At 45.0% G+C, this 13,388-nt stretch overlaps 3 protein-coding genes across 6 annotated transcripts in view; 1 reads left to right on the forward strand and 2 right to left on the reverse strand.

Annotated features, from left to right (window-relative positions):
• kcnd3 (potassium voltage-gated channel, Shal-related subfamily, member 3) overlaps positions 1-929 on the forward strand; it is a 97,311-nt gene extending 96,382 nt beyond the window's left edge. For all 4 annotated transcript variants that reach the window (XM_034591896.1, XM_034591898.1, XM_034591895.1 and 1 more), the window contains one exon: positions 465-929. In XM_034591896.1, coding sequence (XP_034447787.1) covers positions 465-639 — 175 coding nt within the window. In that variant the 3' untranslated portion in view covers positions 640-929. The remainder of the gene's footprint in view (positions 1-464) is intronic.
• Positions 930-3,583: 2,654 nt separating this feature from the next.
• On the reverse strand, positions 3,584-5,593 carry LOC117764986 (neuropeptide FF receptor 1-like). Its single transcript, XM_034591173.1, has 3 exons — positions 4,547-5,593; positions 3,788-3,998; positions 3,584-3,755 (listed from the first exon to the last, which is right to left on the reverse strand). Exons 1-2 carry the CDS (start codon positions 5,591-5,593, stop codon positions 3,843-3,845), a joined length of 1,203 nt encoding a protein of 400 aa, XP_034447064.1. The 3' UTR covers positions 3,584-3,755; positions 3,788-3,842.
• A 666-nt stretch (positions 5,594-6,259) lies between these two features.
• On the reverse strand, positions 6,260-12,933 carry ddx20 (DEAD (Asp-Glu-Ala-Asp) box polypeptide 20). The gene is made up of 11 exons (XM_034591893.1): positions 12,703-12,933; positions 11,624-11,718; positions 10,900-11,068; positions 10,682-10,796; positions 10,427-10,569; positions 10,090-10,228; positions 9,830-9,888; positions 9,128-9,210; positions 8,903-9,008; positions 8,099-8,200; positions 6,260-7,953 (listed from the first exon to the last, which is right to left on the reverse strand). The coding sequence occupies exons 1-11, from the start codon at positions 12,896-12,898 to the stop codon at positions 6,749-6,751; spliced, it is 2,412 nt and encodes an 803-aa protein (XP_034447784.1). The 5' UTR covers positions 12,899-12,933; the 3' UTR covers positions 6,260-6,748.
• Positions 12,934-13,388: the final 455 nt, after the last annotated feature.

Here is a 13,388-nt window from a genome sequence, read left to right on the forward strand (position 1 = left end):
GTGGTTATTGTGACCACTGATGTTAGAACAGAAGAAATGTCTGCACACCAGTTGAAGCTCCTATAAACCTTTTAAATTCCGTCCCCTTTTAATTACTGGACGTAATTAAAAAAGTTTATAGAAGCTTCCACATTTCTTGTCTGGGTTTAACCACCAAGTTTTGATGCGCGTGCTTTTTCGTACACTTTCAGAATAGTAATGTTCACTTTGTCACAGTGTCGGTTGTCAGCGCTGAGCTATGAACACAAGTAAAGCTCCACCTGTCTCCTCTCCTTTTTTCTACTTCCTACTTACAAGACAAACCATTCGGATCAGGCAGTGAGGCAGCTGTGGGTTTGGCTCCACCGGAGTCCCATTGTTGTTACACTGGGACAGTTGATTTGAAGGATTGTGACATGGGGATTTCTGGATAAGTCACTAATATCCTAATCCTTGATTCTCTGTGCTCTTTTTTTGATGTGCAGTCGCTCCAGTCTGAACATGCGCGTGGACGAACCAGCACCCCTGAACTGCCAGAGCAGCCAGATCACCACAGCAATCATCAGCATTCCCACACCGCCCGTGACGACCCCTGATGGCGACGCTCACCTGCCAGCGGGCCCCACCTACCAGAACGTTGTGAAGGTGTCCGCACTGTGAAGACTGGAGCTGCAGACCCGCCGTGCAGAAAGACAGATAAAGACTCACTGAGACAGACTGAGGGACAGAGGAGGACTGGGAATGACAGGAGAAAGCATCCGAGAATCCTAGCTGGGGTGGAGCCTGCCCTCTGCTGGTCATGTACTGTAACGACATGGACTCCCTGTACTGACGGAGGATGGCTTTTAGATACAGTATATTCATGTTAGTGGTTGGCATGCATGTGTGCGCGTATGCAAGTGTGGGTGTGTGTGTGGGTGAAAGACTATGTTTAAGGTGTCATTCTAGCTGAGGAGGCAGGTGAGAGTTCGCCTCCAAAGGTGTCGGAGATGAGTTCCCAGAGTACGTCATGTGTCACTGTGCACAAAGCACCTTTTTTATGATTTTCACTTCAGTTTGACACTTTTCCAGCAGGAGAAATAAGGAAAAGGGAAGAAAACTCAAACATAAAGAAAAATGCAACACGTTATCAGAATCTTTCCCCCCCCCCCTCTGATTTCATCCTGCCCTTTGGTTTCGTGTCGTTTTGATCCTCTCACCCAACGATAGATAAATAAGCCACTGGTTCCTTTCCTGGTCCAATATCACTCCACAAGTGTGACAATTCCTATCAAGATGAAATATGGTCGGTGTTTCTGTGACGGCGTTACCGAGGAGTTTCATATTTGTGAATGAATGAATGTGACTTTTTGCTAGATAGAGGATTTGTGACGTTTTGGATAGGAGATGTGTGTGCGTCTGTGTGCGAATGTGTCGGTCTCAGTCGATTGAAAACTTGTGTTTCAATTCTTCTGGAAGTCTCTACGGCTCAGTATATGGCATATTTGACTAGCTGCCACTCTGAAGGGTTCATTGCACACTTTTCTGTCAGAGACCCTCAGCTCCAAGCCTTCCACACAACATGTGCCTGTTTAGCTGCAGTAAAAAAGAGAGTTCTGTTACAGTTTTCTGAATTCCACCCCCCCCTCGCCCCCTTTTTTCTTTCCACCATTCGACTCCTACAGCCTGACGGACCTCAAACAGCTCAATTCTTAACAAACAGCCAAAAACGAAAAAAATGAAATGTTTTTGATTCAAACCACCACAATTAAAAGCACAAGGCGCCTGCTGAGAGTTTCTGACACAAATCTGTCCTGAACCCCGGGTTCTTTGTGAATATTGTTAATAGAATATTTTGTAATATTTGACCATTGTTTGGCAGAACCAGTGAAGCTGTCCTCTCGTTCTCTCGCTCTCTCCCTCACTCTGTCTTTCTCTCTTCCTCTCGTTGTTGTCCTGTTGTGTCCCCACCGCCTGTGTGAACAACAGTATGCTTTCAGTAGTCTTTATAGCTGTCAATGTTTTTTCTTCCCCAAACTCAGCGGGCATTTTTTCGAAGCTGTTGGGTATGTGTACTCTATGTGGTTAGGAAACTTGGTGTTTGTACTTTTTGTCTTTCTTGGTGTTTTTCAAAGGATCCTATTTACGTTAATCTTCTGGACAACTGAAAGGAGCGAGGGTCTGTTGTCCCGGTGACAAACGGAGACACAGAGGACACTGGATGAGCCATCCACATATCCCTCGTCACCGAAAACAAGCGCTATACTCTCGTTCTCTCGACTCACAGACCCACCCTGTAACTTCAGCATCGCCCATCGTGGAATCCCATCAAAGTTGGCCTTTGTAACTCTGGACGCTGACCTTTCGGCTCCGCTAACCTCCCGGCTGATGAGTCTCTGTTGGCCTTTTTTTTCATCTTGAATGTCATTTCGAGGGCAGCAGCTGCAGAGACGGTCAGGTCTGGTCTTTGTTCAGGTGGATGAGACCTGTGCTGGGCTCTCCCCCAAAAAACTGGGAGGAACAGCTTCCGTCGCAGCAGACGAAACAACCGACGCCGCTCCGACGCTGGTGTTGATTAAGAGCACACAGACAGGGCTAAAGATACACCCATGCATCAGCAGACTGTCCATTAGTGAAGAGCATATTTCAAAAGCAATACTGGAATTGGTCTAATATCATGTCTGCCCATTTGTAGCTGAAGTTTCTTTTCTTGTGGAAATAGAGTGTGCGTTTAAAACAAAACGCACCATGGTGTTTGTTTTCTTAAGTATTTAACTTCCTTCAGGTGGAGATAAATGAAAAGCTGAACCAATTTTACACATGCATTTGTACTAAGACTTAGAATTATGCATATCATCACCGTATCAACCCACGTGTGGAAGTATATAGCATATCAGTGCATCACGACACAAGACTTAGACTACCCCCCGTTGTGTTCACTCTGATCCCGACATTAGTATAACCCCCCAAAGAAAGAAGCCAAAAATATACCACTGAGTTGGAACAGGGTGTGTTTTACTTCTGATATTCCTAGTAGTGACTTAGTACTCCTGCTGGTACTTTAGAGCTGTACGCAGTCACAGCAGCTGCCTAGATCCAGTATTATTGGTGTTTAAGTAAAAAAAAATACTGTGTGCAATTGTACCTGGAGCGAACAAAAGAAGACAAGCACAGGCCGGCAGAGCGGTTTTTTCCAGTGTGAATATAAAACTGGGGGTTAAAGACATTGACTTTATATTCACAACATCAAGTCCAACATTTGGAGTCTATGGAAAACTATGAGGATGTGACGTAGGTAACGGCACAAGTGAGGTTCCCTGAATTTTCTATTTTTTATTTATTTGCTATAGGACCGTGATTAACCACCATTTATTTCCCGCTTCCCTGTTTCTGGACAGGTTGTTTTGTGTCAGCTGCACTTTGAAAATGACACAGTTTGACTTATTATCTAAGCATATTTCCGCTCCAAGTGTCAAAAGGATTGCATTTTTATTTCCAAACAGCAAATGCAAAAGGTCTTGTCTTTAATTGTGTTTCTTTCTCTCTCTCTCTCTGTGTTAAGTACTCTTCTTTGATTGTCTCTTTTCTGGGCTCAGTCCGTTTTCCCTCTCCCTCTTTGCTTTGCCCTCCTACGCCACCTGTCGTTGTTGAGACTACTGCTGTGCGTATCTTGTCAGGTGCTGGATATTATGTATGACCTTGTCTTGTGTCCCGACTGTGAAACGCCTGATAAAAACATCTATATCTGCCACAAATACAAAAATCTGTGGGCTCTCTTCTTCACCTGCCTCTAAATCCCACTGAGCGTGTGCAAAACGGGGGCTCGTGTACATTTAACTTCAGTCCACGTGTCCTCAGACATCCATCATCAAAGAGTCGAATCCTCAGGCTCTGGGTTTCAGTGGACATCCCGGGATGGTGGAGAGGATCTTGCTGAGTTCAGACCGAAACTGTCTCGTGACCAAAGTGTAGATGAGAGGATCCACTGCAGCCTGCATGCAGGTCAGCACCACGGCTGAGGTCTCCAGCTCCATCAGCAGCTGTGGGGAAACACAGCAGAGAGCTCAGGATGGTGCAAGGACACAGGGAACCAGAATATGTCTCTTTATGCACAGCAGCGTTTTTTATGAGGTACGACTGTAATTGATTAATGTTCAGTTTTTGCTGATTTGTTTCGTTTAACATGACAGAAAAAGTGGAAAATACTCCATCATAGTTTTCTGAGACTGAGGCAAGATCTGCAAATTTGCAAAAACAGTCTGAAAACAGAGATTTACTTTGCAAAGAATGGATACAAACAGCAAATCTCTTTCATTTTATTGATGAATTATTTAATTGATCATCTAAATTGCTGTTGATTTGTTAATTTTTAGCTGCTACTATGATGCATTACTTCCAGAGTTATAGACACAGCTGCGTAATAGTTACTTATCACTTAGTTTGGATGTTGTGGTTTTTGAAAAGTGTTTCTAATATTTTTCACATCACTTTTGAAAGAAGAAATGTTAGAATTACATGTTGCAGTGCTGCATTTCTATTTTTCAGATAGTATGATGTTAAATGAACAACAAACAAACAAGCAGCTCACTCTGTCCGTCTCCAGCCGAGAGATGACTTTCACCAGCAGAATAACCACCATGGGCATCCAGAAGAGAGTGAACGCAATGATAATGTAACCGAAACGCTGAGCCACTTTCCCCTCCATCCGTTTCTTCCCCCGCTCCCTGGCCCCGGGGGTCATCAGACACACTGCCCCGACGATCTGCGGATGTCTCCCCGGCGCGCCCCCGGTGCCAGAGGCGGCCGGCGCACAGGGCGCACCGGCCTCCGCTACCAGGAGCACCGTGCGGCGGGGCGGCAGCGGGCTGAACAGGCCCCCTGGAGCCGGTCCTGAGGCCGGACCACTTAGCCAGGCCCAGACGTCCTCAGACACCGTCGGCCTCAGCTGGACTCCCCGGTGGAAAACTTGTTTCCGGTGCTGCCTCACAACTTTGAATATCCGCACGTAGTGGATGACGATCAAAGTTATACACAGTCCCCACACCGGCACCAGCACGTAGGGTCCGAAGGGGTCCGAGTACCGAGGAGCATCCCCGGCGTGGCCGGCACCGTGCGGGCGACAGAGCATGTAACACAGCGCTTTCTCGGAGAGAGTCAGGGAGACGAGCGCCAGGACGAGGCCGCACGCCCAGATGAACAGGATCCAGACGCGGACCCTCACTTTCCGGCCCTCGGTCTGGAAGGGGAAGGCGATGGCCTGGAACCGCTCCACGCTGATGCCGACCAGCGTGAGCAGCTGGACGCAGCTGCACAGCGCGTAGGTGAACTGCTGCAGGGTGCACACGGGCACCGACACCCGGCGGCCGCCCCCGTAGCGCAGCAGCGAGAAGAGCAGCAGCGGCGTGTCCACGGAGCATTTGAGCAGGTCGCTGGTGGCCAGGCTGACCAGCAGCGCGTTGTTGCAGGTCTGCAGGCTCTTGGTCCTGGAAACCAACCAGCACACCCACAGGTTCCCGGGTAAACCCAAGACTAGGGTTAGAGTTAGGACTGTGCAGTTGAACAGGAGGAACCACACTTCCACGCGAGTGTCACGGTGCCAGGTTGTTTGGTTCCACAAAGTCTGAACGTCCATCATCTCCCCTGAATGGGACATCTCTCTTTCATTCATCCCAGATAACCTGTGTCATGGTGGAAGGCAGTGTGCAGCACAGCCTCTGATTTAAGGGAACACATGGTACAGAGTAGTTGAAGAGGACCTCTGCTTAAATTGACTTATTCAAGGGTGTTTTTCCTTGTTTGGCTCTGGCACTGATTGGGTGGATGGTCGGTAGCGGTTGATTGGCCTGTAATCAGGAGCAGGAGTAGTCTGACCTTGTTGAAGAGATGAAGGTGAACAGCAGTTTGCCCTCCTCCCTCTTCACCTTCCTCTATAAAAAGCAGAGGTGACATGTATACTCTGAAGACGTTGAGAAGATTTATCATATTAACAAAGTCGTATGGCGGCGCAAACAAGCTGCATCAAGTTGTACACGTGCAGAAATCTGCCTCTGAAACGTGACATATCAAGATCCATGAATTATTATTATATTATTTAAAGTGAAAATGTAAAACAAACAAACAAAAACACCCTATTTCACTATGTTATCTGGACCCACACCACATCCTCCCACCGGGTTTCATGGAAATCCATCCAGTTGTTTTTGTCTGACAGACGTGAAAACATAACACAGGTTAGAAATAAGATGGTGTCATCGCTTGTGAATGTGTAGACCCATCACAGAAAAGGGCTTTGAGACACATCTTCCATGCTGGTCATTTATTAGTGACAGAACTGTGGCGTGCTGTACATGGTATTCATGTGAAGAACAATATGATAACCAACTACAATGACACTGAACAGAGCATCAAGGCCCAACAATCCTCCAATGTAAAAAGAAAAAAAGTGAGGAATGCATTATGTTGCGATGATGAAGAGAATGAAAGAAATGCGTCATCCACTTTCATTCACACCAAAAGTTAGTGCTTTCGTCCCAGGGCCACCGTTCCACAGAGTAGGTTCAACAGTAACTGATGAAAACACAACGTACTCTGGAGGTTTGAACAAAATAAATCTAAGTGCAATGTGTTACACCAGAAGTGCAAAAAAAATTATAACACAAGTCCTGCAGCAGAACTTACATACACACACACACACACACACAAACACACAAACAGTATGTCATTGGAGTCTGGCTTATTTCACACAAGAGAACGTCATCATTAGAAATCCTTATTAACAGTTAAGGACAAGTCACGGTTTGAGGAGTTCTTCCATGTAGGCAGCGTTCATGCGATAAGCTGCCATCCAGTTGTTGGCTGCACTGTAGTAGCTTTGGTAACCTTGTGCTTGAAAAGGAGACATGGAGGCGTAGTAATCATTCCAGGCTCTGTAGCAGGTTCTCCAGTAAACTTCAGCACTCCCTTCCTCCTCCTCCTCCTCCTCCTCCTCCTCATCACCCTCCTCCTCCTCTTCTTCTTCTTCTTCCTGATCTCCTTCATACCTCTCCCTCTTTCTATTCATCTTTTCGGAGAGTTTCTTGCTCTGTTTATCAAACTCTTCTTTCACTTTTCTTGATGCATGTCTGTCAGTCTGTGTGCGAGCGGCCTGATTGTCTTCCCTGTCTGATCTGACGCTCGGTGCAGAGTCACACAAAGGTTTCTCATTTGACTCGAAGGTCCTCTGCTGATATGTTTTGGGCGCAGAAGTATAAACGTTGGGCCTTGGTTTCGGTTTGGCCACAGTTGGTGTGTTTCTAGCATCAGTGTGAGGTTGGGTCACTGCTCTGTGTTCACCTCCTCCAGTGTGATTCAAACTTCCCACCGTCTCGTCATCCTTCTGGTTCTCCTCCGTGTCCGAGCTTGAAGAACTGGAAACTGACCTTGGACGTGAAGGGTTGGATTTCCAGCTTTCTGTTCTTTGTGTTAAACTTTGAGTTCCGTCATCATGGAGCATGAAGGACTCTCTGTGCCCGTTCTGATCCTCGCCGCCGTCCACATCTCGACCTCTGAACTCCCTGATGACCTCCACTGATCTCCCCAGCCCTGTATTGATGAAGCTCCAGAAATCCTGCTCAGCTTCCTCGAAGGTCATGAAGCTCGACCTGCAGCTCTTGAACGAGCTGAGCGGGGGGATTTTGGGGAGGGCGTCTTGCTGCTGTTTTCGAGTCTGCACCTCCCGAGGTGAACTCACAGGAGACACTTTCCTCGTAGTCGCTTCACCATGTGCTCCCCTCCTGGGTGGTGGTTGGCTCCTCTCCGGCTTTGTTGGTGCACTTCGCTCGACAGGTTGATCTGCGATGGAGGGGACGGCGGCGGCAGCAGCAGCAGGGACGTCAGCCTTGACACGCTTCTTCTTCTCCGTCTTGGAGACGTGCTGGGATAAGGACCCTGGAGTGGAAGCTTCAGTGCAGACATCCCAGTCACACGGCTCATCCATCAACCCGGGCTCTATGGTGGCTAAAGAGACAGATGACAAATGAGACTGGAACTACTTTACCACATGAATAGTAAAGAAAAGAATTGGATTTAAAAGGAGAATACGTCTACAAAGAGCACAGAGATGCACATCCTGCATATGAAACATGTAGACGCGTCGACTTACATGGTAATACGGACAAACTCAGGCCGCACTTTTGAGCAATGGCCATCATCTTGTTCTCCTCCTCACCATGGCAACAGTAGGTCACAGCCAGGCCTTGAGTGCCTACAAACAAAACGCAATCCTGATGAGCACCCATTCACATTACAGTGAGGGATCAAGGAGGGTGTGTATCCAGGGGCAGCAGGTGCACGCACGCACGCACGCACACACACACACACACGTCAAAATAATTCCCATTAATAGCACATGATTAAGAACCTAATGACCTTGTGAGGTGGTTCAAACCTGGTAATACTTCAGAGAATGACGCTAATCTTCAAATCGGTATTGAAAGCATTTAGAGGAAGAGGAAACTGGTGAAGCAAATCAAGTCTAATTCAGAGCAACGTAAAGTGCTGCAGGTTTTCAGACAGGTATCATACCACAAGGAGAGAAACCGATTCCTCCAACACTGAACTGGATTTGTTTTGTTGCTATATGATCTTTTAAAAAACGAAAAAATAAACCAACAAAACTGCTAAATAAATGCAACAAAATGAAGCCTTTTCTATTTAACTGTAAGTAGGAATCACCCTGACGCTGTTTTAGTTTGGCTATTGAGTCAAGTTAGTCCAACTGAAAACAACAGAAAGTTATCTTAACAGAGGACAGACTCAATAATGATGCAACGACTCTTCAAACACTCCTGCAGTGTCATCAGTTAGCTGGTCTCTATGACAGGATGATGTGAAAAGGTGAAAATGCTGAGTAGTGCTGCCTCTGATGTCTGGTTTCTGTCTCAATCAAACTGTTTTGGGGACTGACCGAAGCGCCCTGCACGTCCGATTCTGTGCATGTATGTTTCCCAGTCCTGAGGTATGTCCAGGTTTATTACCAAGTTGACCTTCTCTGCGTCTATACCTCTGGAAGTCTGACGGGAAGAGAAGGAGGAAGAGGAAACAAGGAAACAAATTTTAGGACATGCAAAAAGACAATGCAAGTGATGGGTGACATATTGGAAAGCAGTGCAATGAGATGTGTCCATCTCACCAGGTCAGTGGAGATGAGCACCCTGCATTGGTACTGCTTCAGTTTGGACATCGCCTCCAGCCTCTGGTCCTGACTCAGACCTCCTGTACAGGTCATCACACACGTCACATTAAATCACATCAACTGAATTTACTCTGCTGAGACAGACAGCAATAAAAGAAACTATGTTTGTTCTGTCTTTCACTAAAGAGAAATCAGACAAATTCTAGAGCAGTATTTGCTTATAAAATGATAAAATAATCTTTCTCTCCCAAAGGTTAAATGTCAAACTTTCTCTGGTTTCAGTTTCTCAGTTGTGAGAACTGTCTTATTCTTGGGGTTTGGGGGCTTTTAGTTTCACTCGGACAAAAGGAATTTCACAGAATCACATTGGAAATTGTAGTGAACATTTTTATCCAACAAATGTTTCCATCATTAAAATCAAGACAAAAAAGATAAGATGATAAAGACAGACAATCTATAATGAAAATAATAGTAACGAAATTAATGATTCACCTCATAAATACGTCTGCTCAATAAAGTCAGAAATGTAAAAAACCTGCAGGACCTCCAAACCGTTCCTAACTAAGATTTAAAAGTGAATTATTTCCAAATGTATACAAGGCTAGACTATTTATATTAATCATTTATCAAAATTTACATACATATATTTTCTGTTGACTGATTAACATGTAATTACTTCACTGCTCAAAAATATCTCACCTGAGATACAAACAGCAGGTAGGCCTTTGGAGGACAAGATGTCTGCCAGGTGCTGAGCCCTGAGGAGTAAATCCAACATGTGTAACTGTTTCTCCAACACACACACACACACACACACACACACACACACACACACACACACACACACACACACACACACACACACACACACACACACACACACACACACACACACACACACACACACACACACACACACACACACACACACACAAATAAATAAATAAATAATGTGCTACCTTGTGTGTAGGTTGGAGAACACGAGGGCCTGGTTGAATGGGATTTTACTGAACAGCTCCATTAAGTGCTTCACCTTCTCCTGGAAAACCTTGTGAGGTAACGGATGGGACTGCACCAGCTTGTAATACTGCTTCAGACCTGCCAGGGGCCGCACAAGGGCAAAATACACGGAGGAGCATTAATCCAAGTAGAACGTCAACTGATTATACAGTCTCTGAGGTCTATGAATATCAAGGCCTGTTTCCTTAATCTCACAAGGAGCTATTTTCCACAATTAATTTCTAACAAAGTGAAGGAGTCTCTGTTTAAAATCTCCCTCAGGAGAGAGGGTTTTACCTTTGAGGCCCAGGTCACCGGGATTGAGTCGCACAAATGTGGGCTCTCTCATGTAGCGGGTGAGGTGCTGTGCAAGGGATTCTGGGTAGGTGGCGGAGAGAGCAAGCATCTGTTTGTTCACAGGCAGAGAGGAGAAAATCCAGCTGAGGGGAAATGACAAGTAGAGTAGAGAGTGGAGAGTTTCAGCATGTGTGGGTTTGTTAATGTGCAGTATTATACAGTATATCCGATTATAGATGGCTGAGTCTATCTTACTTGATCTGCTCCTGGAAGCTGCCCTCCTCCAGGAGCTTGTCTGCCTCATCCAGAACAAACAGCCTGATGCTGGAGGTGGACAACATGCCCAACTCGATGAGCTGCTTGATACGACCTGTGCACGTGACCACAAACATAGTCACAAAACACAAATAACAGCATGACATTTACATAAACAGATTACGGCCATCTGTTAATATTCGACTGGCCTCTCGTACCTGGTGACCCCACAGCTATATGGCACTTCTTCAGGTGGGGTTTGTCCTGACTTACGGGTCGGCCCCCAATAAAAACGTGGCACTGCAGACCCTCCATGGCACAGCCCACGGCCATCACCACTGAGTGGATCTGCACCGCTATCTCACGTGTCGGAGCCAAAACGAGAACCTGTGGAAGAAAAAAGGTTTATTTTGAGAAAGTTAGACGTCAATAACCACTTACATATAGAGTAATTGGGACCAGATTAAAGAGAGACAGGTGCTGGGAGGTTCCCAGTCAGTAATACCAAACAGCTAATAAGATTATGTTGCACTAGAAAGCAGCCAGTTGATCAACAAAGCCAGATGCACGTCTCCTTTATCAATCACCGTCTGATTTTATACTTTTCACACTGAGCAGCTTAAACTCATCAGATTAAAACCAAAGATCAAACATAAAGTGATTACTGCTCATGACCATCTGTTGTTAGTTATAAAATAAAAGTGGTAAACTACAAAATAAAACTTATTTTTGCTCACGCTTATCATTTTGAAGATACCTAAAGACTGATAATTAAAGAACAGAAAAAGAAATTCTGGGCCTCAACTAGAACTCCATGTCAACATCCATTTATCCATCTCCACCTCCCAAATCCATAAACTCCAACATGTACAAGGGGAGAAGGTACATTTCTCAGGATTCCACAAATCATCTTGATCTCCACAGTGAAGTGAAATCGCTCACCTGAGTCGCAGGATTCTCCGGGACCAGCGAGTCCAAGGCGATGGTGCAGAACACGCACGTCTTTCCCGTACCAGACTTGGCCTGTACAATCAGATCTGCAAAAGCGGTTGGACAGAGTGAGATTAACACAAATTTGTCGGAATAACCACAAACACAATTTTAACTGACACTATTGCTTAAAGCTGATTGGGGGCAATAGCGATGCTTCATGTCATGAGGGGTTCTTCTGAAAATGTAACATCCATTCTGTTCGTGAAATAATCATTTTTGAAACATGGTTAATATTTGTGATGTCAATAATGTTCACAATTGTAGTGATCACCATTTTCATCATCACTGTATCTCATACAACCCCCACAAAAAGTCTGACAAGTCAAATATGTAACAACAGTGTGAAAGGAAATGACTTCTGCTGACATACGAAGTGTAAAGCTTTATTGTGTTATTATCATCAACACCAATAATAATGTGTGTGTGACTTTCAATGGTGTCTGGTCTTTTATCATTTACAACATAACTGTGCTGTCAAACATTTTACTTAAACTACTTGGAAATAGTCCCAATGAAAAGATTTGTTCTGTGGATTATCCAGATTAACAGACACTGTTTCTAGTAAATTAGGCTGATGTTAATTTATTTAATTTACACCTAATGTACTGATGCCATCCATGCAGTACACATAAGAGGATTAATACACAAGTTTTCAATCATGTAGGTCTGATACATGTTATCTGAATATATATATTAGTATGTAATTGTGGTGTAATATTACAGTATAAAATAAGAAAATCCTTTATTAGTGCCACAATGAGGGAATTTGCAATATTACAGCAGCAAGAGTCAAAACTAGGCATCAGTAAGTAATAAGAAGTAACACTTAAAGAGTAAGGAGTATCGAAAAATATGAATGGAATAAAAACTAAAACATACAGTGTAAAACCAAGCTACATATGAGCAGTATGACAATATGTAGAGTGAATGGTTTGCACATGAACCATTGTATTGCACAGACAGAATGAATACAGCACATGTGTAGCTGAATAAACAACTAGTTATAAAGTTGAGTTTCCTGAACGCACCCAGTCCGCAGCGGCCCAGCGGGATGGCCTTCAGCTGGATGGGGGACGGTTTCCGGAAGCCGGCCGCCGACAGTCCTTCCAACACGGCCGGAGACAGCAGCAGGGAGCCGAAGTCGATGCCCTCCGATAGAAGCACATCGTCGGTTCGCTTTCGAGTTTCTATGTCGTGGGCTGCCTTCTTCATGGAGGACGCCATGTTGACTGCGCTGTTTTTACCGCCGGAGATCAGACGCACATCCGGTTTAAAGTGCTGCAGCAGAGCCGCGCCTCCACCGCCCTCTAGTGACCGGGAGGGGGGCTGGCCCCTGTGTGAATCCAGTAAGGTGGCGAGAAAGAGGAGAAATAAAGAGGAGAAATAAAGAGGAGAAATAAAGAAGAGAAATAAAGAGGAGAAATAAAGAATATTTAAACCGAAGGACCGATGACGAAAAAACGGGCCCCTGGGCTAAGACGTGTAAAAGCCCCCCCACCCCTCCTGCAAAGGTAACATAACTTTTTTACACACAGCTACTATATACTTATACTTACTCATCTGCTTTAGATTTACTTATCCGCTGCTATATTTATTCATCTATTACACATCAGTTGTATATATATATATATATATACATTTATTCATATACTATAGTATTTATTCATCTGCTGCTACCTGGTCCTGTACATATATTCTTATTCACCTTAACTGT

This window comes from Hippoglossus hippoglossus, chromosome 7, assembly GCF_009819705.1.
Source record: "Hippoglossus hippoglossus isolate fHipHip1 chromosome 7, fHipHip1.pri, whole genome shotgun sequence".
In the NCBI taxonomy this organism is placed as follows: Eukaryota; Metazoa; Chordata; class Actinopteri; order Pleuronectiformes; family Pleuronectidae; genus Hippoglossus; species Hippoglossus hippoglossus.

Bases quoted from the DNA above. Each gene is read 5' to 3' on its own strand.
- LOC117764986 (XM_034591173.1), bottom strand. From the start codon at position 5,593: ATGATGGACGTTCAGACTTTGTGGAACCAAACAACCTGGCACCGTGAC. The intron at 3,999-4,546 runs GTGAGCTGCTTG...GTTTCCCCACAG, and splicing joins CTCGGCTGGAGACGGACAGA to CTGCTGATGGAGCTGGAGAC.
- ddx20 (XM_034591893.1), bottom strand. From the start codon at position 12,898: ATGGCGTCCTCCATGAAGAAGGCAGCCCACGACATAGAAACTCGAAAG. The intron at 10,797-10,899 runs GTACGAGAGGCC...TCACGTGCACAG, and splicing joins TATAGCTGTGGGGTCACCAG to GTCGTATCAAGCAGCTCATC. The intron at 9,889-10,089 runs GTAGCACATTAT...TTTACTCCTCAG, and splicing joins TTCTCCAACCTACACACAAG to GGCTCAGCACCTGGCAGACA.